The 27,525-nt window shown below is 51.8% G+C and overlaps 10 protein-coding genes across 10 annotated transcripts; 7 read left to right on the top strand and 3 right to left on the bottom strand.

Moving 5' to 3' along the window:
• Positions 1-2,319: 2,319 nt before the first annotated feature.
• Positions 2,320-4,281, bottom strand: M436DRAFT_38106 (MIF4G-domain-containing protein; the record flags this gene model as incomplete). The annotated part of the gene is made up of 1 exon (XM_013575298.1): positions 2,320-4,281. A coding segment is annotated over one exon (1,962 nt), but the record flags the coding sequence as incomplete, so codon positions are not given.
• Positions 4,282-4,613: 332 nt separating this feature from the next.
• On the top strand, positions 4,614-4,911 carry M436DRAFT_37382 (uncharacterized protein; the record flags this gene model as incomplete). The annotated part of the gene is made up of 2 exons (XM_013575168.1): positions 4,614-4,670; positions 4,732-4,911. 2 exons carry the CDS (start codon positions 4,614-4,616, stop codon positions 4,909-4,911), a joined length of 237 nt encoding a protein of 78 aa, XP_013430622.1.
• A 185-nt stretch (positions 4,912-5,096) lies between these two features.
• M436DRAFT_13723 (WD40 repeat-like protein) lies at positions 5,097-8,455 on the bottom strand (the record flags this gene model as incomplete). The annotated part of the gene is made up of 3 exons (XM_013575105.1): positions 5,097-5,180; positions 5,234-8,234; positions 8,295-8,455. Coding segments are annotated over 3 exons (3,246 nt in total), but the record flags the coding sequence as incomplete, so codon positions are not given.
• A 952-nt stretch (positions 8,456-9,407) lies between these two features.
• On the top strand, positions 9,408-10,423 carry M436DRAFT_69655 (cyclin-dependent protein kinase; the record flags this gene model as incomplete). The annotated part of the gene is made up of 2 exons (XM_013575724.1): positions 9,408-9,473; positions 9,530-10,423. 2 exons carry the CDS (start codon positions 9,408-9,410, stop codon positions 10,421-10,423), a joined length of 960 nt encoding a protein of 319 aa, XP_013431178.1.
• Positions 10,424-11,407: 984 nt separating this feature from the next.
• M436DRAFT_38536 (amino acid permease-like protein) lies at positions 11,408-13,251 on the top strand (the record flags this gene model as incomplete). The annotated part of the gene is made up of 5 exons (XM_013575377.1): positions 11,408-11,496; positions 11,552-11,791; positions 11,873-12,287; positions 12,343-12,550; positions 12,605-13,251. 5 exons carry the CDS (start codon positions 11,408-11,410, stop codon positions 13,249-13,251), a joined length of 1,599 nt encoding a protein of 532 aa, XP_013430831.1.
• Positions 13,252-14,359: 1,108 nt separating this feature from the next.
• On the top strand, positions 14,360-16,102 carry M436DRAFT_38024 (uncharacterized protein; the record flags this gene model as incomplete). The annotated part of the gene is made up of 1 exon (XM_013575287.1): positions 14,360-16,102. One exon carries the CDS (start codon positions 14,360-14,362, stop codon positions 16,100-16,102), a length of 1,743 nt encoding a protein of 580 aa, XP_013430741.1.
• A 479-nt stretch (positions 16,103-16,581) lies between these two features.
• On the top strand, positions 16,582-17,471 carry M436DRAFT_38356 (uncharacterized protein; the record flags this gene model as incomplete). The annotated part of the gene is made up of 3 exons (XM_013575343.1): positions 16,582-16,622; positions 16,685-17,280; positions 17,335-17,471. 3 exons carry the CDS (start codon positions 16,582-16,584, stop codon positions 17,469-17,471), a joined length of 774 nt encoding a protein of 257 aa, XP_013430797.1.
• A 912-nt stretch (positions 17,472-18,383) lies between these two features.
• M436DRAFT_69651 (uncharacterized protein) lies at positions 18,384-19,265 on the bottom strand (the record flags this gene model as incomplete). Its single annotated transcript, XM_013575723.1, has 2 exons — positions 18,384-19,057; positions 19,112-19,265. The coding sequence occupies 2 exons, from the start codon at positions 19,263-19,265 to the stop codon at positions 18,384-18,386; spliced, it is 828 nt and encodes a 275-aa protein (XP_013431177.1).
• A 2,333-nt stretch (positions 19,266-21,598) lies between these two features.
• M436DRAFT_38806 (uncharacterized protein) lies at positions 21,599-24,442 on the top strand (the record flags this gene model as incomplete). The annotated part of the gene is made up of 4 exons (XM_013575423.1): positions 21,599-21,944; positions 21,996-23,168; positions 23,220-23,641; positions 23,696-24,442. The coding sequence occupies 4 exons, from the start codon at positions 21,599-21,601 to the stop codon at positions 24,440-24,442; spliced, it is 2,688 nt and encodes an 895-aa protein (XP_013430877.1).
• Positions 24,443-25,178: 736 nt separating this feature from the next.
• Positions 25,179-26,771, top strand: M436DRAFT_69649 (P-loop containing nucleoside triphosphate hydrolase protein; the record flags this gene model as incomplete). The annotated part of the gene is made up of 3 exons (XM_013575722.1): positions 25,179-26,179; positions 26,229-26,350; positions 26,455-26,771. The coding sequence occupies 3 exons, from the start codon at positions 25,179-25,181 to the stop codon at positions 26,769-26,771; spliced, it is 1,440 nt and encodes a 479-aa protein (XP_013431176.1).
• Between the last annotated feature and the right edge of the window lie 754 nt (positions 26,772-27,525).

The following is a 27,525-nucleotide window of genomic DNA, read 5'->3' as shown; positions in this document are numbered from 1 at the left end:
CAATACAGGATGATACGGTGAAGAAAGAGTGTGGGTGGTACGAGACCGGAAATTTTGCACTGCAAAGAATGTCGAAGGCGATAGCTTAGGAGGAAAGAATAGAGAGTGTGTCTGGGAGACATGATACTTATACTTGAGGTGTGGGTCGCCTACTTTGGATCGTGGATACGATGTTTGGACCAAGACCGAGTCGTGTGGATGGACGTTCTAGCGGAGCCCCTGCCTTAGTGAAGTGGAGTCCATCAATGGTATAGTGCTGCCGCGTTTCAGAAGGCCGAACAACCATGTGGCGCTGCGCTACGACCACCGAGCCCAGACGTGGATCAGAGCACGCAAGAGACCGGGCTTCGCCTTCTTGACAACCATACCGTGGAGAGGCGAGGGCATGGTTGAGTCCTGTTCGTGTGTGTGTAGTAAATAGATGAACTCCTTTTGATGACCAGGGGTTGTGGTGGAAGCCGCATCTGAAACGCATGCCAAGTTCCGGAAAGCGGAGTCTCGTTCTGCTGCAGGAACAAAACCTTCTTCCTCGATGATCCCTAAACTCAAATCTCGAGCTCTGCTGTTGTCACTGTTGTTCTCGCACAATCGAGTCAGAGTCAGCCTTGTCGACCGCCGCGGTCCAAAACGGCCGACTTTGTTTAGGAGACTCTCAGCATTGCCGCAGTCAAAGGGGTGGGCCGAGAATACGAACTGCGGGTTGATGCTCAGTAACCTGCTGGCCGAAATATCCGCTCCCATATCCCTTTAATCTATTTCGCTTGTTGCGAGTTCTTGGGAACGCATGAAACCTTCGAAAATCATTATGGCGAGCACAAACGCATCCTTGCATATCGGTAGCCGTCCGGTGCAAATGATAGCGAAGGCGTGGGGAGCCGCATCTTCAAACATAATGGCAAACCTTGAAGACCAAGAAATGTTGAATGATGGTGGCTTGTGTTGTTGCTGCAATCATCCCTGTCAAGTCTCATGGCCTTTTGCATGGCATGCCTGATCTTCAATCAAATCGCATTGGCGCTTTATGCCAACACAAGACATACAGCCTCAACATTAAATCAGCTCAGCCTTGGTTAGGGCTTGACCTGAGTAAAAGATACTCGAAAGACGACAGAGTCGAGACAAAGCGCACTCATGATACGTAAAGAAGTGTATAACGATCTTGGTCGGCAGCAGCGACCTTGTCCTTCTTCGCGCCGACTTTGATGTACGACAGGCATGTGAGAGTCACGCAACATGAAAAATCACAGACTGCACGGGGGCAGTTGCTTTGTCGATAACCCTACCTGCATGAGCGCCAAAGCAATGAAAATCATTCAAGATTTGGCAATCTTGCGTCCAGCTTTTCCACGTCGATCGTACAATGTTGCACCGAATGTTTGTGTTCCTTTGAATCGATGTTTTTGTCAAGGAAGAGTGGATATTCCTGGAATCTGATGATCATGACTAATTTTAAGCTACTTTTCAAGCAGTGGGTATTGCTATTTACTATCATATGAAATCGCCTGCAGTTGGCCTTGCCCTTCCGCCAGCGCCTAGCAGACCCCTGCGACTGGGATGGATATCACTAAGATCCGTCTCGGCGCTCGGAGCAGCAGGCTTAGGGCCGCGGGCGGAAGCATTACTGGCTTTCCGTGCGCGACGAGGAGGCGATCTGGATCGTGATGCTTCTGGAGATGAGGTGTTACGACGGGCGCGGCGATCATTTCGGACAGGAGATCTTGTGCGCCTTGGTGGTGGCGAACGAGAGATAGACCTGGATGCAGAGCGTCTACGTGCTGCTCCTGCTCTTTTCGGTGGCGGAGAGCGTGAACGAGATATAGAGCGAGCAGGTGAGCGAGAATAGCTCTCCCGACGTCTACGAGGTGGTGTTGCTGAGCGTGAGTAGCTCCTGTCTCTCGCTGGGACTCTGCGATTAGGGGGTGAGCGTGAGCGAGAGTAACTTCGAGCTCGAGCAGCTCCACGAGCAGGAGGCGAGCGTGAGCGCGAATATGACGGCGAACGAGAGTCTTCACGAGCCTTGCCGCGCTTCGCGGGTGGAGAACGAGAGCGAGAGACAGACGACGTGTATCTTCTCCTACGTTCGGGCGTCCTTGAACGAGATACAGAAGCAGAAGGAGAGCGGCGTCTTGGGGCGGGGGATCTCGATCGAGACGGCGATCGCGAGTATGAGTAAGATCTGTCTCGTACTGAGCGTCTCGGCGGTGTTGGTGAGCGAGAGTAGCTGCGTGCTCGGCCCCTTGTGCGAGAAGGAGAGCGAGAGCGGCTTGAATAGCTCGAGTAGCTCGAATAGCTAGAGACACTGTTACTTCGGCTAGCAGCTCTGACAGGCAGGGCAGGCAGTGTTGGCTTAGGCATGTTCTTGAGATATTCTCTCATACCCTCGGTCAACACACCCATACCGATGGCAGTGAAGAAGTTGATGCTGAAACGAGTGTTGCGGGGATTGTCGACAGGGAAAATTCCAGCCAACGCAGGTAGCAAGGCATCGTCCTTTATTCTCTCCGACAGCTTTTTCATTCCAATATTCTGAGCAAGCTCTTCAATCAAGATCTTGATGAAGATGCGTGACGATGAAGTGGTCTCATCTTCGTTCAGATGGACAGCACTGATAACGTGCCAGCCAATAGCATCCGAGGAGAGAAGATGGCCGAAAAACTGGGCGACGATGCGAAGACGGTTGGTTTCCAGACGGTGAATCGTGTCGTAGTACTTGACAAACGAAGCCTCAAAGAGCTCGTTCCACATGCGATTGATCTTGCAAAGACGCTCACCGATCAAGCCGAAGAATTTGTTGTAAGTACGTTCCTGGGAGCAACACTCGACAATCATCGATGGAAGTTCATGCTCCAGTCCAGGGGGCAAGTTGATGCGCAACAACTTGTGGGTACATTCTTCGAAGCCTCCAGAAGACATGATGGTGAGGTAGATGGTTCGGCGCAAGTTGACCAGATCGGTGTTGGATTGATCCTTGATCTCGACCTGCTTGTCGGCTTCATCGTCTTCATCTTCGCTGCTGCTGACATCCGAATCGTCTTCATCATCCTCATCACTTCCGTCAGCCTCGCCAAGAATCTCAGCCCTAAGCTTCTTGTAGGCCTCCTCGTTCGATTCCCAGTCGGCGTCAAATTTGAAGACATTGAGGCCGTCCTGGACCTCGATCTGGTCGTCCAGTCCAGTGTTGTGGGTGATCTGATCCTCCTCTTCAACAAGATCCAGCTCTTCCTTGACCGAAGGATTATCCTTGTAGCGGTCCTTTCTGACCTGGAACAAAACTTCGACCATGTACTGGGTTCTCTTGTCGATATCGGCTTCGTGCAGAATGCTGCGGAACTGATCGTAGACGGCCATGGCAATTTGCGAATTGAACTCTTCAACATGTTGGCCAACCTCTCTCATCAGACCCACGGCAATCTCGACGCTGTCGTCCGTAGGCTTGTTTAGTAGAAGCAACAGAATTTGGGCGGCGAGCATTTCGTGAGCAACCTGCTGGTTGATCAGGTGGGCTAGGAAGGTAGTGCTACTCAGGCAGACAGCCTTGTCGTTGCGCTTGAAAGCCTTGCGGAACTGTACGATCAGGCGATTGACCAGCAACTCGCCAACTTGGGGAAGTTTTGTGTTGACAATGGCGACCATAGCGGCGTAGATAGGAGTGAAAGGCAAACTGGCAGCCTGAGCCTTCATGATGCTTCGGCAGAAGAGACCACGGCCACGGATGAGATTCTCACTAAACAGCTCGGGAACAATGTATTTGATGTTGGAAACGTTGACCTTGTTGATCAGACCATTGATGGACTTTTTGAGGGCTTCCCAAGCCATGCGCTGGAACTCGCTGGATTGTGGGTCGTTGCCGATTTCAGCCTGGAGGGCGCGCAACCTGGCTGGCGGCACATAGGTTCCTCCCGAGCGCATGGTGAGCAGGCGTGCATATTCGGCTTTTGCGGCGGCTTGCTTCTCGGCAGCTGATAGAGGCTTGTCCTCTTTGACTTCTTCGCGACGGCGCACTTCGGCCTGTCTTTGGCGTTCAAGGGCTCTCTGACGGTCGACATCGCGAGGAAGGGGACCGCTACGAAGAGGAGGTGGTGAGCGTGAGCGGGAGTGCGAAGGATTGCGCGGCGGTGAAGGATCGTTATTCGTGTTCTGGTCGACAGAGCGTGTGCGCAGGGTTGGAGGGCGTCTTTCAGGTGATGGAGAACGCGACGAGGGCGAACGTTTGCGACCACCAGAAGCATGCGACTGGGCGTCGGCGGCCTCGGGGGAAGGCAGACGTACTGCCGACTGCATCGCCGTCGCCATGTCGGGTATGCGAGGAAAAGGCGAGGATGAGACTAAAGCACGAGAAAGTGCGTCAGGCAGTTGCGTCTTGCGGTGCAACAGGGAAGCTGACGCCGACCACACGCATCTCTTGGCACCCCCGAGTTGACCCGGACCAACTGTCTATAACTTGGCTTCCATTATTGTTAGTAGCCTGCACTGCGTACCTTCCCTCTCTGATACGACATCAAGAATTGTTACAAGTTCACATATCACAATGGTATGCAAATAGCAACATGCTGCATACCAAAGGCCTCCGTTGACAGACTTTCCCCTAGCTCGGTCCCCTCGTCGGCGCAAGCATGCTCATCGTAGCCACCACCGTCTTCCTCTACTACACCATCTGGACTCTGCTTATGGTACATTGCCTATCATCCTCCAACTCTACTCTGCTCCATCTCCTGATATTGTCTCTCTCAGCCCTTTGTGGACTCGTCGCATCCCTCTCAATCGCTCTTCCCTCCTCGTGTCTGGGCAATTCGTCTTCCTGTCATCCTGATCTTGGTCGGAGGCGCTGTCGTTGGCTCGTTCCTATCCCTCATCATGATCAAGAGCAACCGTCAAAAGGCCCTCAAGGCTCAGAAAGCAAAGGCAAAGTAGCCACACATAGGACCGCCACATACCTTCAATACAGCCCCTTTTTCTTCCACTCGTCTTACGGCACTATAAACTCTGTGATCTGTGTCATGACGCGTAGTGTATGCCTCTTGAGCTCTCCACGACTATCCATCCCTCTATTGAACAACACAGTCATCTCCAACGACAACTCTGCCGCCTGGGACTGCTCCGCCTTCGCCGTCTTCTCCCTCAGCACCTCCCTCAGCCCTTTGCCTTCTGAGGTGTTGGGCCAAGGATGCCAGCATGCTTCTCTGTTGACGCGAATCAGTACTTGTCGTCTGTCTAGTGTGGCTTTTGTGCTTACGGTGAGGAAAGTTTCTTGGTTCCCTCCTTGACGCTCCACATCATTCTGAGACGTGATTTGATACTCCAGGTGCATGCGTTTCCTGCTTGTCAACCCGCCAGGTGCCACATATTCATCATTGTCTGCTGCATTCCGCGCTTCAGCATCTGCGTCTACCGCAGGCTCTGACGTGGCTCCTGCCTGGCGGTTCTGTCGTCTTCGCCTCATCCATGAGATTGACGAGAATGTTGAGCTGTCCACTGCTCCAACACCACTTCCAAGCCTGGCAGCTTCACGCGCTCTTGCGTCTGGCGAAAAGATCTTAATAGTGTGATCGATGCCACTGGCAGCCAACATGGGCTCGTACGGGTGGCCCTGTAACACATTGACCACTTCTCCGTCGCCCTCGAGGATGTTGACTAGCTGCCCTGTCTTCCGCTCCCAGACAAAAAAGTTGCCGTCATCTGAACCAGATACGACATACTCATCATCCAAGCCGAAGAAGTTGACATCTTTGACCGTCTTGACGTTGCAGTGGCCTCGATACACTCTGGTGTGAGGCGAACAGTAGACTTCTCTCTCGACTTGCCCACGCTGACGTCGTCTTCCGAGCGCGCTGCGATACATGAGCCTGGGGAAGTCCTCCTCATCTTCGTCGCTGTCTTCAGGGCCACTCTCATCCTGGCTCGCATCAGCGTCTTCCTCTTCATCTTCCGAATCTCCATCGTCTTGCTCGTCGGGTCCATCGAGTGGGAAGGTAGCAGCCTCGTCCATAGAGTCCTCATCTTCATCTTCGTCGCTGCTCTCTCCCATAACGGCTCGGATGTTTCTGATGTCGCTCATAGCGATAACGTCTTCTTCCTCTTCTGATGGCGAATCTGATGAAGCCTCAACAATCTCCATGGACTCTGCCGTGAGCTCATCATCAGAAGAGTCGATCCGGCGTTGCCTCTCATGTAGTCGTGCATCTTCTCGAGCCGCTGCGTTGTTGCCTGTGCCAAGACCACCAAATGCTCTATCAACAAAAGCAAAATTGACGCCCTCACCAGCGTTCATGAGAACGCCTCGGGCAACCTTGAGCCCCCAATGTAGTAACGCATCACTACGATTCTGATTCGACTCAGGAGTACCTCCCATGGGATCGTCCGATGACAGATCTGCAAAAGGTGTTTTGACTGCGTCGACGAACGCTCTGACTGCATCCGTTTCGGTTGCATAGATGATTCGATTCTCATCCACCTCAAATCTCGAAGTATCGACATTGCAGACCGGAGAACTGGATGCATGGGCCAGCAAATATGGCGCAATACATTCATCGAATGCATCGGCGCTAGCATCGTTGGGTACGGGCAAACGAGAGGCATATCGAGCAACATCGGATGACCTGGTGAAGCCGTCTATCAAAGCTCCCAGTCCACTATCCAGCCACAAGAAGATGGCTTTGATGAAGTCGTAGCCGAATCTTTCGCGTTCGCCAAGAATGTTACCCTCGTTGGGCGCATGATTGATGCGGGCAAAGAGAGGCGTGTCGAAGATTTCTTGACTGGCAGTATGCGACTGTCCTCCGAGTGCTCGTGCTATAACACCAGACGCTTGCACGAAGCGCCAGGCGGACTCTCTGTTAGAGCGCAACGTCCTTTGTAGCAAAACCTCCTCCTGAACAGGAGCAACAGGATAGCGCCACGTCCGAGTAATCTCTTGCATCTGAGGTAAGATAGTGGCAGCTAAGCTTCGCACTGAGGTAAACTCTGTCGTATGCAACTTCTTATCCGTGCTTGAAGTAGGTGTGTCTTGGTCGTTGAGTGTGAACATTGTCCTCCGAAGCTCGACCACAGTCTTTGCAAGACGATATGCCTTGTGCTGTCCATCTGTCATCACGCTCTCCCGCAGAGATGAAACAGGGCTTGCGGCACGAGCGATCGGGATGTCTTCACTTTGACCATTGTGATATCTTACCCTCAAAGCAGTAGGTTCCTCGACTCGTTGACGTGGCTGCACACGAGACACTGCTCCCGGAGAGTGTGATAGCTGGCTCGCGGTCCTCTTCTTCCGCTTTCTCTCGCTACTTTCCCTTGCTCTTTGACTACTCGACTGGGCTGTTGAGGCATGTTCTCGGGAAGTTTGACTAGCATCGGGACTGCGCACCAGATCAAAGCTGTAGACATGATCACCAGACCAACTGACTATTATCTCGTTAGGGTAAGCGTCACTGATCTTACAAGCGGTAATATGCCCAGAATCCCTCTGCGCCATGATACGCTGGCCTCGAGGAGCAAACTTTCGGACACATCGAGTGGCTTGACCAAGCGCGTCCTCATCCAAGTCGGATAGATGAGAAGCGGAGAGAGCAGGCGAGGCTGCACGTTCTTCAAGCTTGTCACGACCAAGCATTCTGCGGTCATGGAGAAAACAGTGCAGATGAGCGCCACCAAGCGCGATGTAATGAGGTTGACTTGGCGAACAGGAGATGGTGTTGAGGTCCAAGTCATAACGTTTGTAGGAAATTAGGGGAGGGGGTACAGATGCAGACCTACTAGAAGGAGAAGGGTAGGCGGATGACGGTTGGCGCAAATCCCATTGGCGCACTTCTCCGTCTTCTGAGCAGCTCAGGAAGAGATGAGGGGAAGATTCGGTGACGATTCTCTTGACCCTGTCGCCGTGCGAACGGTAGACTCTGCAATTTGTATCACCGTCGCTCAGATGGCGTACTCCATCTTGTAGATTGCCTCGCATGCCCCTATTGGCACCGTTCAAAGCCATAGCAGATGCGCGTGATGCTTCTGTAGTGGCGCCGGAGTATTCCAGATCAAAAATGCGGACTTCACAATCACCAGCAGCCGATACGACGGTACGATCGTTCGAGTGAGGCATGAACTTGACAGAGAAGATGTTGGCTCGGTGGCCGGTGGCGATGCTCGTGGCCAGTTTGAACTGCGAGTTGGAATCGTCGGGTTGGTAGGTGTGAATGTTGAGATGCTGATCATCGGAGCCTGAGGCAAGGAGACGACCTGATTTGGACCAACTAGAGTAATAGACATGTTAGAGGGGCATGAAAGGATGTAGCGGATTGGGGGCGGCAAACCTGAGAGCGTTCACGCATCCAGAGTGGCCGTCGAGCTCATTCACAATGTCCAAATCACGGATCCAGTTCTTGTCGCCATAGATTGACCTCACCTTTCTAGAACGTCCGGCCGAGTCGTGCAGCTCGCGTCGGAGCAGACGATCCGACAGAGAGTCGCGCATGCTTGGGTGAAGGAACGAGGTGGTCAGCGTTGACAAGCAACTCGAGTTGGTTCCAGCATGAATATATCACCAGGACGACAGGCGAGTGGAAGGATGAAGGCGTATGTAGAAAGAAGGGTTTGTTACGAAGATGGATGGGTGCCTATGTCATAGGTACCAGCTACCCCGGACGGATGTCAAGTTTGACAGGCAGACCGTGTGGTCGTTGGCAGGCCGTGACAAGAGCTAGACGTGACGCGCAGTAGCCGAGACACAGTCTGCTTCAAAGAGCGTGGCGCCGGATGTCATTTACTTTGGTCTCAAAACTGGAGGTGAAGGAGCTGCACCCATCACATGTTTGCTGGCGTGCTGGCGGCGGGAGATGGGCAGTACCGGGGACCGATGGGACCAGATGATCTCGCCCAGTCGGGCTGTGCCTCTCTCCTCAGTTGCCGTGTGGCTCCTTCCTTGTAGCCATGGGACTCCTGGGCTGCAGCTTCCATTGCAAATGCTCGTGCAATCATCGGGCGAGTCGCAGGCGGAAACAGGAGGCCCGCAGCAGTAGCATAGTAACCAGACCGTTGCACGAGCGCCAAGACGCGCGACTGCCAGCGCGCCGATCAACACAGTGAAGGCGGCGCTCCATGTCACTGACTCCCCCCGAGAGTACTAGCATTATTATTTGTTTGTCAGGAAGTCGGGCAGTTCCCCCTGCTCAACTCCTGCCCTCTGATTTTTCAAGACGGCGCAATCTTCTCGCCCCACATCCATTCGCTCGTCGACGGCTTCATCTCTTGATATTGCCAGCCAGTTGACGACGGCCAGCTCCATTCTCTGGGATCCTCGCTACACTAATCGCAACCCTCCCCACCAAAGGCTCCATCCTACCCACGTCGGCACCCTCTCGCTCGACAACCGCTCCGACTCGACCATCAGCGTCCGCAGTCTCGGCGGCGGCCAGCGCATACCCCCCATGGACAAGCGTCACCCCAGCTCCTTCCAGCAGCTCGAAAAGCTCGGTGAGGGTACCTATGCCACCGTACGTCTCTCCCCAATCGCCAAAGTCCTTCTCCGTCGCTGACCAACGACCCGCAGGTCTTCAAAGGCCGCAACCGCCAGACGGGCGAGTTTGTTGCTCTCAAGGAGATCCACCTCGATTCCGAAGAGGGCACCCCCAGCACTGCCATCCGTGAGATTTCGCTTATGAAGGAGCTTAAGCACGAAAACATAGTCCGCCTGCACGATGTCATCCACACCGAGAACAAGCTCATGCTGGTCTTCGAATTCATGGACAAGGACCTGAAGAAATACATGGACTCCAGGGGCGAGCGCGGCATGCTCGATCCCGTCACCATCAAATCTTTCATGCACCAGCTGCTCCGCGGTATCGCTTTCTGCCACGACAATCGAGTCCTCCACCGCGACCTCAAGCCTCAGAACCTGCTGATCAACAACAAGGGTCAGCTCAAACTCGCTGACTTTGGTCTTGCTCGTGCCTTTGGCATTCCCGTTAATACCTTCAGTAACGAGGTCGTAACGCTCTGGTACCGCGCCCCTGATGTCTTGCTGGGCTCGCGCACTTACAACACCTCGATCGATATCTGGTCTGCTGGCTGCATCATGGCTGAGATGTATACGGGTCGTCCACTGTTCCCCGGAACCACCAACGAGGACCAGTTGCAGAAGATCTTCCGTCTCATGGGCACCCCTTCGGAACGCTCATGGCCTGGCATCTCTCAGTTCCCAGAATACAAACCCAACTTCCCTGTCTACGCAACCCAAGACTTGCGCAACATCCTGCCACAAGTTGATCCTGTGGGCCTTCAGTTGCTGAGCGCTATGCTGCAGCTCCGCCCGGAGCTCCGCATTTCTGCCACACAAGCCCTTCAGCACCCTTGGTTTGCTGATCTACAACAGCTGAGGCAGCAACAGGCTCATATGCATCAACAGCACATGCCTGGTGTACCCAACACCCAACGCGCTTATTAGTAATGCTTTTGACGATCTTTCTCACAGCCAGATGCATGTCTCTGGGTCGCTCGGCGTTTTGGAAGAAAGGGGCTGTTTTTATTTCTTTTAGATCATTTCCGTCAAAACCCATCTCTTTTTTCTTGCGTGGCATAAAGCTATATTCATTGCTGAAGACATGGTGCTCCAGTTGTACAGTCTATGAAGAACCCAGTCCAACTGTCAATTCGTGTTGTGTGCCAGGAATAGTCGCGCTTCTCTTGTTCGTGATTCATAACACGCTAGTATTGGATTCTGCAGTGTCGACTAAGGTCCTGGAGCTGCGTACACGACACTTTGGGATGAAGGATGTGGAATCGGAGACCAGACCGCCAGTCAGCAATCCAGAACTCCATAGTTTTCCCCATGCTTGTACGTAAGAAAATCGTTATCGAGGCCGCTCAGCTCGCTCAGGGGACATGGCGTCCACTCCGATGCGCCTCAGTGACGCGGGGCTTGCAACGGCATAGGACACACCCACACAAGCCATCAGCAAAGTATCCAGAATGGCACGATGGCGGCCTTCTTTATCTACTGTGATGTCCTAATTTCTCTTCCTGATACTTTAGTATATCATCGTGCTAGGCTAATTGAAACATTCAACTGGTCCTCGTCTGTTCTGACCCTTCTCTTATCAGTTCCACCACTCCACACGCCCTGAGGCCGATCAGAGACTTGGACACTGTTGACAGTGGACCGCCGCTACACCACTCCACTCGCCGATGTTGCCCGATCCTTAGCTTTTCTATATACTAAGCAGCTGTCTCCCTTTTGCCAACTGCTGTCCCTCCATCTGTTCTTCCCTTCCGGACTGTGTTCTTATCGCGCCGCAGTTGTCACAACTCGCTCCACTTCCTTCTTATCATCACTCAGGGCACACGGACTGGTCAAACCAGATCAATCCTGTAAAGCAGACAAGTATCGAAGAGGATCCGCAAACACGACAATAGTACCAACTACTCCGTTATGGCTACTGCTGCGGAGGCCGATCTGGCCCGTATGGGCTATAAATCGGAACTGCCCCGAAGTTTGAGCATGATGAGCGTTCTTGGGCTGTAGGTCACGCAGAAAACCGCTGTCTTTGCCACACCACTAACGAGGCTATATCAGTTCCTTTGCGATCATGGCTGTGCCTTTCGGATTGAGCACGACATTTTACATCACACTCGCAGACGGTCAGAGTGTAACGATTCTATGGGGCTGGGTCTTAGTGTCTTTGATATCTCTCTCAATTGCAGCTTCATTGGCCGAGATTTGTGCTGTGTTTCCTACTGCTGGAGGCGTATACTATTGGGCGGCTATGCTCAGCACCAAGAAATATGCTCGATTGAGTTCTTGGATCACAGGTTGGTGAGTACCTCTATATGCCTTCACGCTACGACACCCCTTCTCGTTGGTGTCGAGCTGTCTACATCTGCTAACTTCAGTCAGGTTGACTCTGGTTGGCAACTGGACTGTCACCACATCGATCAACTTTTCGGGAGCACAATTGATCTTGAGCGCAATTAGTCTCTGGAACGAGGACTTTGTGCCTAACGCGTGGCAGACAGTACTGATGTTCTGGTGTGTTATGCTTATCTGCATGCTCCTCAACATTTTCGGCTCCAAGTACCTGGATTTGTTCAACAAGATCTGCATCTACTGGACTGGAGCTAGTGTAATCATCATCATGGTCGTCTTGCTGGCCATGTCAGACAACTACAGAAGTGGAGAATTTGTCTTTGCTCACTACGATGCGAGTGATAGTGGTTGGCCGAGTGGTTGGGCTTTCTTTGTTGGTCTACTTCAGGCTTCGTATACTTTGACTGGTTACGGCATGGTCGCTGCAATGTGTGAAGAAGTTCAGGTAAGCCCGATGTCAATGGTTAACTTGATTGACGAGTCTAATATGGCACGCTTAGAATCCCGCCCGAGAGGTGCCCAAGGCAATTGTTCTGTCTGTCGCTGCCGCAGGTGTTACTGGTGTTTTGTACCTGATTCCGATTCTTTTCGTGCTACCCGACGTGCAAATGCTTCGGGACGTCGCCAATGGTCAGCCTATTGGTCTTTTGTTCAAGACGGTCACAGGCTCCGCAGCCGGTGGCTTTGGACTGCTATTCCTGCTTCTTGGTATGCTACGATCCATCATTCTCAGGTGGCGCTGGTACTGACTCTTGCCGCTAGGTATCCTTTTCTTCGCTGGTACCGGTGCTCTGACAGCCGCCAGTCGTTGCACATACGCTTTTGCTCGTGATGGCGCAATTCCTGGATCTCGTATCTGGTCTCGAGTTGACAAACGATTCGATATTCCTCTCTGGGCTTTGGTTCTGTCGACTGTGGTTGATTGCTTGCTGGGTCTGATCTACTTCGGTAGCACTGCAGCCTTCAACTCTTTCACTGGAGTAGCCACAATCTGCCTCTCGACCTCATATGGATTGCCGATTCTGGTCAGCGTATTGCGTGGACGCAAGATGGTCGCTCACTCCTCCTTCTCTCTGGGTCGTTTTGGCATGGCAATCAACGTGCTCACCCTCTGTTGGATCGCCTTGGCTGTCGTCTTGTTCAGCATGCCGGTCACGCTGCCAGTCGACCCGAGCTCTATGAATTATGCATCTTGTGTATTCGCAGGCTTCGCTGCCATTAGCGTAGTATGGTACTTCATCCGCGGACGCAAAGCATTCACTGGGCCACCAGTTCCTGCTGATGCTGATGTTGATGTCAGTAGCGATGTCGGTGTCGTCAAAGGCCAAGCTGTGGATTCTGACTTGGAGAAGAGTTCGAGCGCTGTGCACAAGAAGATGGTTAATGAGCCAACGAAGACTATGATTTGATGAGCTTCGTTGCATTCTTGTATAGCAGTTTTAGTATCACGAATGCCCAATCTTTCTACCCGTGTGCTTTTGCCAATTTATCGTTATTGCCACCATATCTCTGCGCATCTCGAAAAGTTCGTTACCGATATTATAGCCCTGCAGAGTCGGATAGACGCGGTCTACGATTTCCGGACGTCTGCGTCACATATCGCTTCTAGTAGAGACCATCGATATTGGCGTGAAATCGAGCCTGGCCACTCCGAGGGCTTTCGGTCAACGGCATTGTTTCGGAGTCGAACAGACCTCGAGGCTTGGCTTCGGACCAAGGCTGCATGGCGCTTTCCTCCTTGCGTAACCGTGCAATTTTGACTTTCTACAACCTTGATCTTGTCAACGATACCGGCATTCAGAAGACGCTACCCATCCGAATGTACAAGTAGCGGATGGCGACCGGACGGACGACCGCATGCTTCCGCAGCTGTCAGAGACCGCTAAGGACGCATTGACTCTGGACGACGCGTCCTTTTTGCTTGTACCAAGTTTTCTTCAGGCAAGAGGGCACGCGCGCAATCACCGCATGTCGACTGGAGAGATGATGAACTGTAGACATCCGCATATCTCGTATTCTGCGATCGATCTGATAAGGACTACAGCAGCCTGACATGAACGTCTGATGCCCATACAGTCTTGCATGCTCGAGTTGTTGTTCTTTCAAAGACCAGGGCGATTCATAGGTGAGCCGTTCCGGCAGTCATCCAGCGCCACTACGGTGAGATTTTCTTCATCGTCTTTTCTGCCCTCGCCAGGTCGCTTCTTTGACTCCCGATCGGTCTTCATCTCACATTTTCACAATCTCAGCGGAAGCCACACATCATAGCACAGCGCTTGGCATCTTCTGGAAACAAGGAGATGAGACGGCCCCGCGGGCTAGATACCTTTTGGTCTGTGGTAGTGTGAGCGCGGGCCCCGTGACATGACAAGGGTATAGGACGAAATCTAGTATATGATGTAGGTGTTGTCTTTTCTCAGGAGAATATTTCCACTCGCGTCGAACAGAGAAGCCTCTGTGAGTTGCTTCAATACCAATCTCTATTTCATTGTCACATTCGTTCATTGCTACATCGATATGTCTACTCTCTTTACATTGGCGCTGGCTGTGCTGCCACTAGGTCACCTTGCATTGGCCGATCAAGCTCCTTACACGGGCTCCGAATACCAGTCCAAGGACTTTGGTCTCTATCCCACACAAACTTACGAGTCCTCGTCCCTTGAGGTGCCAGTCTTCCAGGTCAACCAGGCTGCGGGAAACAATGTCGATGCTGCCGACCGTGTATTCATCTCTCCCAGAGGTACTGCTGTAGGGCAAATTGCTCCTATGATCTTCAACTCTGACGATCTATCCCTCGTGTGGAGTGACCCAAGTTACAAGACTACATTCGGTGTTCGAGTGCAGGAATACAATAACTCGGACTACATCACATTCTGGCGAGGAGCCATCAAGGGCGCTGGTTATGGAAGTGGCAGCTACATCATGCTCGACCACAATTACAACGTTGCTTACAACCTCACAACCAAAGCCTTGACTGTCGGGGGAGACATTCACGAGATTGAGTTGACGGATGAGGGCACCGCCCTCATGAGCGCCTATGAGCCCATGGAATACGATCTCACAGCTTATAACATCTCAAATGGCTGGCTTGCCGACTCTGTCTTCGAGGAAATTGATATCGCTACCAACAACCTCATTTTCTCCTGGAGAGCATCCGAGCACATTGCACTCAACGCTTCGTATGCCGATCCTGGTACCACTGGCATCTCCTCAGACAGCCCTTATGACTTCTTCCACATCAACTCTATCGAGAAGGATGATTCTGGTAACTACTTGATTTCTGCAAGACATACACACGGTATCTACTACATCAATGGAACTAATGGCGATGTTATCTGGACTATGGGCGGCAAGGACAACCAGTTTGAGGACAAGAGCGATGGTCAAGCAACAAACTTTGCATGGCAGCACGATGCCCGTTGGCGCAACACCAATCTGACAGAGATGACTCTTTTCGACAACGGTGCTGCTGACTGGGTCAAGACTGAAAACGAGACACGCGGTCTCTGGCTCAGCATAGACTACGATGACATGTCCGTCACTCTCAAGCAAGATTACATCAGTCCTGAGGGCATATTGTCCATATCGCAGGGCAGTGTCCAAGTCCTGTCTAACGGTAATGTCTTCATGGGTTACGGCAGCAACGGCGCCTTCATCGAGTATACCAACGATGGGCAGGCCATTTGGGACGTCCAATTTGGCATCATCGGAAACGCAAGCGTTCAAAGCTATCGTGCCTATAAGCAAAACTGGCAAGGCTTCCCCAGCTGGAATCCCAGCATATCCGCTGCTGGCAACGGCACCGACAACACCACTGTCTACATGTCGTGGAACGGTGCCACTGAGATCAAGCAATGGGCTATCCTAGCCTCTAACTCGTCTTCCTCTCTGGCTACTGCCGATGATCTGTGGAAGAACGTCACCAAGACTGGGTTTGAGACCAACGTCACTGTAGGCACCAATGTCCGCTACATTCGTGCTGCGGCTCTTAATGCTGATGGCGAAGTTCTTGGTGCTACTGATATTGTCGATGTCAATGACGGCTCTGTTGCTTCTGCAGAAAGCAAGGTTGATATCGGCACAGGCGACGCGAACACTACTGTTACCAGCTCGTCGTCTGATCCGGATTCTGCTTCTGGCTCTAGCGGTAATGATACCTCGTCAAAGTCCGACAAGGACAGCGCTGCCGGCTTTACGAATGCTTCTTCGTCGCTTGCTCTGGGAGTCGCGATGACCGTTTTCTTCTTGTTTGGATTGTAAAAGTAATGTTTCGATACGTTTGTACTTATGAAGATTGTAATATATTCAGATGTCGAGATGTCTCTTTCGCGCCCCGAAAGGATTGTGTAGGTGTGTGTTCTGGACAAGAATGCGCCGGGAGACGTTCGGGCATGTTTCGGATATGGTGGTGGAGTTGTTAGTAACAAAGGCGACAATTCTCCATGAATCGGACGAGTCAAGGTTCAGGAAGTGACTGATTCTTAACAGGCGACCCGGAGCTCGCAAACGCCGCGGTGTCTGCTCGAAGCTTGCAGTGGCGTGTACGTCACAGTGATATCGGCGAGATACGGACTTGGATTCCTTTTAATTGTTTTGTCCTTGAGGAAGATCGTTGCTTGCGCATATTGACCTCACTCATCGACATCGTCATATATACTCGAGTACATACACTCGAACCCCCCCCGCCCGTCAATTGCATCCCGTTTTCCTACCGTAATCAACCACATACACAGCCCATCATGAAGATTCTCACCAAGGAAGAAGAGCAGGAGCACTACAAGTACGTCACCCATCTTTGCCGTCGCGACACACGTCCACGAGCACTGCTGACAAGGCCCTCAGCGCTACCGTCTATGGAGGTACTGTCGGTGGTCTGCTTGGTCTAGCAGCTGGTACTGTTGGTGTGCTGGGCGCCAGCAGGAGATACCCTGCTTTCCGTGGCCTTTCGCTACCATTCCGCGCCTTCCTGATCACCAGCGGTGGTACTTTCGCCGCCATCATCCAGGCCGATCGCTACTCTCGCCAATACGAGGCTGCCCGCCATCCCGAGAAGAGTTACACCGACCAGCAGCAAACCGTGCAAGAACAGCTCGAGTCGCAGAAGCCCTTTTCGCAGCGCGCAATGGATTGGGGAAACAAGAACCGCTACAGTATCGTCTTTGGCTCGTGGGTCGCTTCCATCGTCGGTGCTTTTGGCATTGTCGGCCGCAACCCCTACCTCAGTGGCCAACAGAAGCTCGTCCAGGCTCGTGTCTACGCTCAGGGTCTGACGTTGGCTGTCGTCATTGCCAGTTTGGCGCTCGAGGCCAAGGACAAGAACCAGGGCGAGGGCCGCTGGGAGACTGTCAAGGTCCTCGACCCTAACGACCCTACTCACAAGCACGTCATTGAGAAGAAGATTCACCACGAGAGTTACAAAGGCGAAGATCAATGGATGGGTGAGTCATCTGAACTTCTAATCACAATCAGACACCTCAACTGACATCATGCAGACATGGTCGCTGCCGAGGAAGAGCGTCTGAAGGAGCGCGAGGCTGCCAGCAAGCAAAGACAATCTGCAGAGCACAAGAAGGACGACAAGAAAGAAGACAAGAAGGACGACAAGAAGAAGGAGAAGCAAGCCAACTAAAATGCCGACTTCGGACTTCTTTGAACAAATCCAACGTTCGAGTCTCAGTCACGCGACAAAACGATCCCACGGGAGCTGCTACAAAAGATGAAAGACCATTACACGATGATCGGCCTGGCTTCATGGAAGCCGATCTGCATAGAGAAAAGGCGCAGGACGAGGCCGCAGGGCGGCCTTTGTCAACGTAATTAACGACCTCTCCAATTGTGCGCCGAAATATTTGGATTTGCAAGTAGAAACCTGTAGGATAGTATTATTCATGCGAGCACGATTTACAACTTCATTCAGCTTCCATCTTTAGTATTGCTATCTTGTGATACTGTCAAGGTTTGGGCCGAAGGGTCCAGATTGTTCGAAATTTGGGAAATGGCATTCGAAGAAGAAGGTCCGATCGAATCAAGGCTAACTGCAAGGTATTGATTGTGTGCTTTGAAAGTCATTACTCGAGAGATCATTGACTCGTCCATATACAACGTGCCGTAGCCCCAAAAAGAAACATTAGCTCTGGAACTCCACTACCAGAGTCTAGTACAAGACCACACAAATTAGAAAGGATAGCTTTCCGCCAGGCCGCCGTGGATGAAAACAAAACATTAATGGGCCGTATGAAACAGAGCCGTAAAGCATAAAAGCCGTGACAAAACAAAAATCGGGAAGGAGCTTCGTAACTTTGATCAAAAACGATGAGTGTTTCGTGGGAAACCAACAAAAGAGATGTAGAACGTTGGAAGCGAGAAAAAAAAAGAATAGGCAGAGGGAAGAATTGGCGATGGCTGAATGGGATGGTGATGCTGACAATCAGCGCGAGCTGATATGACTTGAGGAGTCCGTGTTGATATCATTAGAGTTTCATGGCCTAAACAAGGCTTCTCGTATATATTGTAGATGTGGTCCTGGATGGGGGAAGCATTGTTATCGGTATATGGCTGGATCGCCCCTTGGAGAGTCTTCTGGTCGTCTGGGACTACCCTCTCCTGGGTCCTGTTCAGGAGATAGTATGTTTGGGTATCGTGATGGACCAGGATGACTAGGCCTTGTAGGCTCGCCATACTCTTGTTGTAGCGGCCGCGGCCCTCTGTCGATGCTGGAAGTACGACCCAGGATCTTCTTGCCAGATGAGGTCTCAGCCGCTCCAGCGCTTGTAGGTCGATCGTGAATCTGCGGCGTCATGGCAGCTTGGGCAGCCTGTGCTGCGATAGATAAAGAACTCGGTGCGACGGCACCGGTGCTGCTGCTACTCGAAAGTGCAGGTACGCGTCTAGGAGGCTGCAGCGTCTGTCCGTGCAAGAGGTCCTGCTGGCTTCTAGCGGCCTTCTCTGCATTGGTAGGTCTGCCGCGTTTCTTCTTTGGCGGTTCGGTCTGTTGATTGAGTATGTTGCCGATGGTAGACATAGGTGGCTTGGGTACAAGCAGACGGCCACCTGCAAAGGAAGGTTGATCCGGACTGAAGGGACGTTTCAGAGAGGATGCTGGAATGGGACCCTGAAGACTCTGCGATCTGTTATGACCCGAAGTGGGCCCAGCAGAGGGCCCAGGTTGATTCATGATACTGTAAAACCAGCTGCTGCATTGATTGACAGTTCGTCCTGAAGAAGCAAGTCAGTCGACGAGCCGCGTTGGCGTAAGCGCGGTATACATACCCCTTGGGAGCGCCACATCACCCCAAACGGGGCTGATGCCGTTCTGTCGTATAAAGTGAGCGACCGCGTCTGGATGTATATTGCTGGTCTTGATGATTTCGGCCAGTATCTCGAGCTGCTCGTGCGCGTTGAAGCTCACGTCCCGAGGGTTCATTCTGTAACGAGCCGGAGAAGCAACGAGGAAGAAGAGAAGAAGGCGAACATGTATTACAAAGAAATAGGGCCAAGTCGCAGATATGAGAAAGGAAACGAGTGCAGCTGGTGAAACGAGAGTGCGTCAGTCAGACGACGAAACGGAAAACACTGCCTGCCTTGAACGAAAGCATAGAGAAGGTCAAGAAAATTAACCACGAGGCGCAGAGATGGGAAGGAACGGATTCAATCATCCAGCATTTTGGAGAAAGAAAAAAAGCCGCGAGCATGGAGACAGAGTGGAGAATGGGGTCCGTCGTCAAGGCTCGGAGAGGGCTGGGATTTTTGGCTCTAGAGGGCGAGGTTGATGCATGCAGGTACTGCACCCTAGGCGTACATCACCCTGCAAGATGGATGTCATGCTTCACCAAGGCCAGACGATGCCGCCAATCCGGGTTGCGTAAGATGGATCTTTCAATCGAGTATACAGTCACAGACTCCCCAGTTGTTTTGTCGTAGATGGTTCCTATGCCGCTGCCTTGGGCCAGTTCCTGACCATTGGTGGAACATGCGCGAGAGGAGACGAACCGTGAGGCTGGGTTTGAGTTGACTTTCTCGGCTTTGTGAGTCCCGCGCTTTTGGAATGGGGCCCGCTCTCGTCCCGGTACATGGCAAAACATGAAACGCTCGGCACAGTGGTTCTGTCGTCCTTAGGTTGATTGCTCGAGTTCAGCCTTGTCTCTCGCGATGCGGCCCATCTCACAAACAACGACGTGTGGTGCGGGGCGTTGGTTCTTTCAGCCCAGGAAGGCACGGTCGCTCGTGGAGAACGACAGCTAATTATCGGCAATTGATCTATGAACAGCTCCTTCGAGGATTTTGGACGAGCACACGACAGTAGTTCCACCGGGCTTGCGAAGTAAGGCCTTTGGATCATCGCTTGCGGTGCAAGATTAGGCCTCGATACCTTTGCGCTAACGCAATGGCCTCGTCAGTTCTTACTTGAAGCCACGCAGCTACAAAGACGCAACCGATTCCTGAACATCGTCTTTTTGTCGCTTCATTGGTTCTTGACCGCGGGTCATTGGGAATCGCAGACGGACGGCTCCTCGCTCTTTACCAAATTGCCGGGACCCAGCAATCCTGGACGCACTACGAAGTCGAAATTTCCGCGTCGTATCAGGAGCTTGCATTGCATCAAAACACCTGCAAGTGCGCGCCTGGCGGATCTTCCTTTGCAGAAGAAGAATTCAACCAAGGTTTCTCAACATTCCTGCAGCTACTTCGCTTCAGCTCAACTTTAACCTTTAGGTATTGCCTGTACAATGTGACTGCATGCGGTACCTGTGTCAGTATAAGTTATCTCTTCGCATTGGTCTCAACACCATGAAGATGGCTCTCGAGTCTCCGCGGCCAACGAACGACGCTATACTTTGATAACAAGGTGACTAGTGCATGGCTGAGCTGACAGAGTCGAGCCAGATATTTAGACACGCTTGGACACGGCTCATACTTAATACCAGGATCAGGCCATCATGAGCTCGAGTTACGAGTCTAACTCTGATGGAGGTCTCAATTGAGAAACTGATGGTGAGCATTGAGCAGAAAAGGCAAGGGTGTCAGGGTGATAGCCTTCACGAGTGGAGTTCGAGCACGCCAAGCCTATACAAAACGGCGTCAGTCGAGTTGATCAAGATGGGCATCCATCTCTTCCATCATCCCTGCCGTCGGACGCGACAAGACACAGCCAACTCGGTCGACCCATTCATTACACAGGCAGAGTCGCACTAGGTGACGGAGGATAACAAGAAGACTCTCATACCAGCTCCTTCTGGTTGTAGTCCATGTATGTGAAGGTGGCTGTCAAGTACTTAGATCACGACCCTAAATCAGATTCAGAGAAACGTTCATTTGCAAGTCGTCCTTGTAAGAGCTCGATCGCTTGCTTCCTGCGATTCCATCCATACCTCCGAGGACCCGTCCCATGCGTTGAACACGTTTCGCGCCCTCAGTCATCCCACGGCGAGAAGAGCCAACGCGCCATCCTCCATTTCGTAGAACGCCGCCCTCACACCTCAATTTCCTTTCGTACGGCGCCATCGGCCCATCGGGATGCGGTTTGACGAGGAGAGTATCGACGAATCTGGGGCTATCTAAAATCTGTCCGTTCATCAACCACCGCGACCTTCTCGCTTTGCGCAACACCCGCTCCTGCCAGACCACGTCGCCATCATGCCCGGTTCTCGAGATAGCAGGGGCAAGAGCCTCACTACAGAGGTGGGAAAGATGGATATAGCAGTGGACACAACCGAGGGGGCCGCAGCGACGCGTGAGTCCTCGTCAGGCATCGAAGACATGCAAGTACGACCGCATTCAAGCGGAGACACGCCTCGCAGAGTCAAGAAAGAGACTTCCACATCAAAGCAGCCCAGCGCTGCACAATCACCGGCCATAAAGGGCGAGCGTGAAGAGACGATAGGTGGCGATCTCAGCATCAAGCTTGAGCCCGGCAAAGCCCCAAAGCTGTCCCGCACAATGTCGCAAAAAGTCATCACCGGTCCTCGACAGTTGTTCAACGACTTGCCTGACTCTACTGATGAAGCTACCTCGACCTTTGATCTTCTGCCCGATTGCACGTACGGTGCGAGGCATCTTGGCACTACCGAGCAAGCGCTCGAATGCGACTGCGTTGAAGAATGGGGTATGTTATATCCTAAACATATCTCACCAGCCACCGACTGACCATCTGTAGATGCGCAAACACAATCCAATCATGCATGCGGCGAAGACTCTGATTGCATCAACCGGGCCACCAAGATGGAGTGCCCGGGGGATTGCGGCTGTGGAGACGGGTGCCAGAACCAGCGCTTCCAACAAAAGGTCTACGCCGACGTTTCTGTCATCAAGACTGACAAGAAAGGCTTCGGCCTGCGTACTAACAATCATCTCAAGCCAAATGATTTCATCTTCGAATACATTGGCGAAGTCATCTCGGAGCCTGCTTTCAGGCGGCGCATGCACCAATATGATCAAGAAGGCATCAAGCACTTCTATTTCATGTCCCTCGCCAAGAGTGAGTTCGTCGACGCGACAAAGAAGGGTAACCTCGGCCGTTTCTGCAACCATTCGTGTAACCCAAATTGTTATGTCGACAAATGGGTCGTGGGCGATCGACTCCGCATGGGAATTTTCGCCGAGCGCCAAATCGAAGCTGGAGAAGAACTTACCTTCAACTACAATGTCGACCGCTACGGAGCTGACCCTCAACCCTGCTATTGCGGCGAACCGAATTGTTCTGGATTCATCGGCGGCAAAACACAAACTGACGACCGTGGAACACAACTTTCCTCAACCATCCAAAAAGCTCTCGGTATCTTTGGCAACGAAGACTGGGAGAACGCCGCCCACACCAAAAAGCCCCGTAAGAAAAAGGCCTCTGAAGATGACGAAGAGTACATCGACAGCATTGAGCTTAAGCAGCTGGGTCCAGCAGACGTCAAGGTCGTCATGGGAGAAATATACAAGACTCAGGAAAAGTGGATCATCGTCAAGCTTCTCAATCGTATACAAAACTGCGAGAATGAGAACGTGCAGTTCAAGGTGGCCAAAATGCATGGCTATGTCATCCTCAACAAGCTTCTCAAGACATACGCCGACGACACGAACATCTTGTTGCAAATCCTGGATATTCTTAACAAGATTCCCAGATTAACTCGCAACAAGATTGTCGACTCCAAGATCGATGTCACTGTCGAAGGCTTGCTCGAACATGAAGATGAGAGAGTGAAGTCACAAGCTGCAAAGATCTATGATGAGTGGAGCAAGCTAGTCATCGCTTACCGTATCCCACGTATGAAGAGGGACCCCAACGTGTTGCAGCAAGACAAGCGATCCGATCGCCCTGAAAGAAAGAACCGCGAGCGCAGTCGGTCTCGATCACGATCAAGATCGGTCGAGGCACCGCGCGGACCCAAAGGACCATCTGCCAAAGCCATACCTTCGGGCCCTCGCGGAGGTGGGCGTGGTGGATTCTTCCAAGGCGGTCCCCGCCCTCCTTTCAGACCCAGAGCTCCTCCTCCGGTTGAGCTTCCGCCTGGCTGGTATGTTGCATTCGACCAAAACGGCACACGGTACTACTATGATGGAGATGGCAATGTCCAATGGATACCACCCACACAAGCCTCGCTCAACGCGCCTCCTCCGCCGCCCCCCAGAGTCTTGTCCGAAGCGCAAAAACTCGAAGATTTGATCCAGGGTATCGTGAACAAGAAAGACACACCAAGCACCGACAAGCCATCAGCTACCGCGACACCAACCGAGACACCGATCAAGGCCAAACCTGATGAGAAGTGGCGTTCGTTACCTGAAGAGAAGCAGAAGAGGGTGTACGAAAACACGGTATGTTATGTTGTCGTATGATGAGTTGAGGACACGAGACTGACATTCATACAGCTCTTCCCATCTGTCATTTATGTTGCAAACAAATACAAGGGAAAACTCGACAGAGATGACATCAAGCGTTTTGCCAAAGAATGCTCGAAAAAGCTTGTCAATTCCGACTTCAAGAACAAGCGTGTTACTGACCCGAGCAAGATTGACCCCAAACAAGAGAAAGCGGTCAAAAAGTTCGTGACTGAGTTCTTCGAGAGGGCTGTCGTCAAGAAGAAAGAGCACGATCAACGAAAAGGACAAGGCTCAACCCAAACAGGCACGGATGATATGCAGGTTGACTCTCCCAAGGATGCCGGCAATGGCGACCTTTCCAATGTGACTGGCGGGAATAACAACGACAATATCTCCGCATCGCTCAGCCCGGCAAACTTGAAGCGAGCACGGAACGACGAAAGCTCGACAACAGGAGCCGCACATGAAGACGACCCACAAGGCAAGAAGGCCAAAGTCTCTGCACCTGCCCCTCCACCACCTCCACCTCCACCAGCCGGGGGCATGCGTGAGGACGATGTGGAAATAGGCAGCGATAACTACTCTAGCGTTGAAGGTTTTTCGATCAAGGGTGCCGCTGGTGGACTCCAACAGCGTCAGCCAAAGTATGCGGAATCACCAATGCAAATCGCAACGCCCCCTACAACCAACAGCCCGGACGCAGAAGAAAGAGAGAGACGTCGCAGAGAGTTCAGCGGACTGAACGCAGATCGGATGAAGAATCTAGGATTCATGAATGGCGCAAACATTCGTTGAGCATGGAGGGGGATTTGAGAGCAAGAATTGATTATATGTGAAAAGCGTCCCCCAAAGTCGCCGCAAGCATGAGAAAAAGCAATTTTCCTCTCTCAGGTTCGATCACAGCCACGTCGAGGAGTTCATCGACATTACGAGAGATGGCTGGCGCAAGAGAAAACAAAAGCTTCAACAATAGCTCCAGGACTTTGAATGCAGCATTCACGACCACAATATACAGTGTTAAGTGACAAAAACAGGACTATCGTAAGAGCAGAGCACGAATCTCAGACTCAGAGATCTGTAGATTGGCCGCAAAAATATCAGACCAGAAATTAATCCAGAGACCCAGTCTTTGGTAGTCTTGGCGCCAGCTCTCGTCGTGTGTGGCAGTTGCATCTTCAAGGAAGTTGCAAACCCGGTTTGTCTCATCCCGACTTTTGCAAGACCTAGCGTCCTCCAGGGTCGAGTGTCTCCTGTCTAGTCTCAGCCACAATAGTATTGCATGTCTCTGGTTGATGCAAATTCAGGTCAGCATGTCTCCTGAGCCTTTATCTATGTTAATGCTCACACCTCGATGAAACGCACTACGATACCAGAGTCCTCTCTATCTGGACACTGTGTTGTCTCTTTCTAATCTACAGCAGTCCTGCATAGATCCAAGACCTGCAACACGTCTTTTGAAAGAGTGCAATGACATATAAGATGCCGTCTGTGCCCTTTTCCCCTTTCCAATCCCTGTCACGACTCTACAATCATGTCATCTGCGTCACAACAGCCCCTATTCTTGAAGCTGGAGGCTCTCGTATTGCCTCGCGACACTCTTTCGGAATGCCATTCTCTGTTTTTCAGTCCTCAGACCGTCGCAGCTGCTATCCTGAAAGGCTGTTCCAAGGCTGAGATTCAGAGGTATTTGCAGAGCTATGATCGCCATTCCATCGAACGTCAAATCTCGGACAACATTCATGAACGCCACTCCGCCCACGCAATCGATATCATAGAGCTATTGCTGGAATACGGCGCTAATCCCGAAGCCAAGGACCCGATGAACGTACCTTTGCTTGCGGTCACGATCATGTGGACCAAATGGACCTACAAAAACGTCGACAAGAGCGTCGCCCTTTTACTTTCATATGGCGCAAGTCCTTACTGCATACCCGAGTACATGTGGTCGATTTACATCAAGATGCCCGCCGAAAGATACACCAAAGACAACCCCATGCATCCAATGGCCAACTGGGCCAAAAAGTATCACCGGATCGTTCTCCAAGAGACAACAAATCTCACCATTCGTTATTATCTCAACCGTGCAAGTCTGACAAAGCTGGCTACGAAGAGACAACGTCAAGTGGCAAAACTTCTTGGGTGCCCACGAGTTCTTCACTTGCCCTTCCACATTGTCGGGCAAGATCATACTCTGGAGATCGTCATGAACAAGATCCTGGCCTACGACGCAATGAACAGGAAGCGGCCTCTTGTCCTCGCGTTTGCCGGTCTCTCGGGTCACGGCAAGACAGAGCTTGCGACTAGTCTTGGGCAACTCTTGGCTACAGACATGTGCAACATCGATATGAGCAAGATAGAACGTACGATGAGTCTGTTCGGCGCTGCGGCTCCATACTTGGGATCACATGAAGGATCGCCTCTCAACAACTACTTGTCCAGTCACACGTCTGAGCGGGGTGTCGTTTTTCTGGACGAATTTGACAAAACCAATCAAGAAGTGCGTCAGTCCCTGCTTACGATTCTGGATTCTGGGTAAGTCGTTCGTGTAGATGTCCTTGAAGCTGGCTAATGTTTAGCATAGTGTTGGGTTGGATCTACGCTCCAACACAGTCATCGATGTGTCCAAATCTATCTGGATACTCGCCTCGAACAAAGGTGACGATCTCATCTCTAAGTTCTACAGCAAGAACCTTGAGGGGAAGAGTGATCGCGAACGGCGACAAGTGTCCGTCAGATCTCTTGAACGGGATTTATCCAAACTCTTTGTCCAAGAGTACACTGTAAGTCATATACAATCATGTTGATAGCCCATGCAATCGACATACACAACAAACCTCCTCGACCAGTTGGCCACCTTCATCTGTCTCTTGTGAAGGATGGAGATCTCTGCAAGTTTCTCTTGGAGAACCACTACATTCGTGATCTGGGAGCAAGATCGATTCATAATTGCGTTGATGGACTCGCGGACGAGTTGTTCATGCTTTACACTGCCTCAGAGGACGAGATAACTGAAACAACCAACAACGGATCTCATGTCAAATACTCGATGCAGCTCCATCCTGTCGATCAGACGTTTGAGGTCGCAATTCGTAAGGACGGCACGACTCTGATCCCGTCTGACTGATGCTTGCAGAAGCTCTGGTGTGCTCGAGCAGACTCATGGCGAGCCAAGCGGGAGAGCTCCCACAATTTAGTGGTTTCTCTTTGTCTTGATCCAGCTGAGGTGGTATCTTGAAGTGGAAATGCAGCAGTCGTGATTTAGGTAGAGTAGTGAAACAGAAAGCAATCAAATTTTTGATCATCTTCCATCCATCCAACTATTGTATAACGTGCCTTGATTAGATATCCCAAGCAAACGCGACTTCGCGCGGCTCATATCTACGTACAATCACAGTCCCATTGAGCCAGCCTTGTTTGACGGTGATACATGAGTTTCCACGGTCTACTTGCGACAGCCCGCGATACCGAATGACGACGCTGGCCAGATTTCCAACGTATGTGCCCACTCAACGTTACCATGACTTTTCCTACTCGGAACTGCACTCGAACTGCCGCAGAGACGGCATTGATGTCGCTGACGGTCGACGACCATTCTTTCTCATCGAAGCGAGAATTCCCACCACTTTTGCGATCAACTCTTGACCTCGGCACTTCGACCACGTCTTTCTTGTACAAGTATCAAATCAACCTCCCGTATTCAAGAAATCCTGCTCTCCGTCCCAGATGTAGTTTTAGCTGTCAGCGGTATATAGGCCTCTCTTAGAGCTTAGGGCTAACAACTCTAGAATAAGATTCAGCCATCCTGTCTCCCGAGCATTCCCGGATAGCCGTTATACCTCTAATTATCATCGGTTTTGTGGGGAGCGAGAGTCAAATGT

The sequence above is a fragment of the Aureobasidium namibiae genome (assembly GCF_000721765.1).
Source record: "Aureobasidium namibiae CBS 147.97 unplaced genomic scaffold scaffold_2, whole genome shotgun sequence".
Classification (NCBI taxonomy): domain Eukaryota; kingdom Fungi; phylum Ascomycota; class Dothideomycetes; order Dothideales; family Saccotheciaceae; genus Aureobasidium; species Aureobasidium namibiae.
This window is presented reverse-complemented; position numbering and strand designations above follow the sequence as displayed.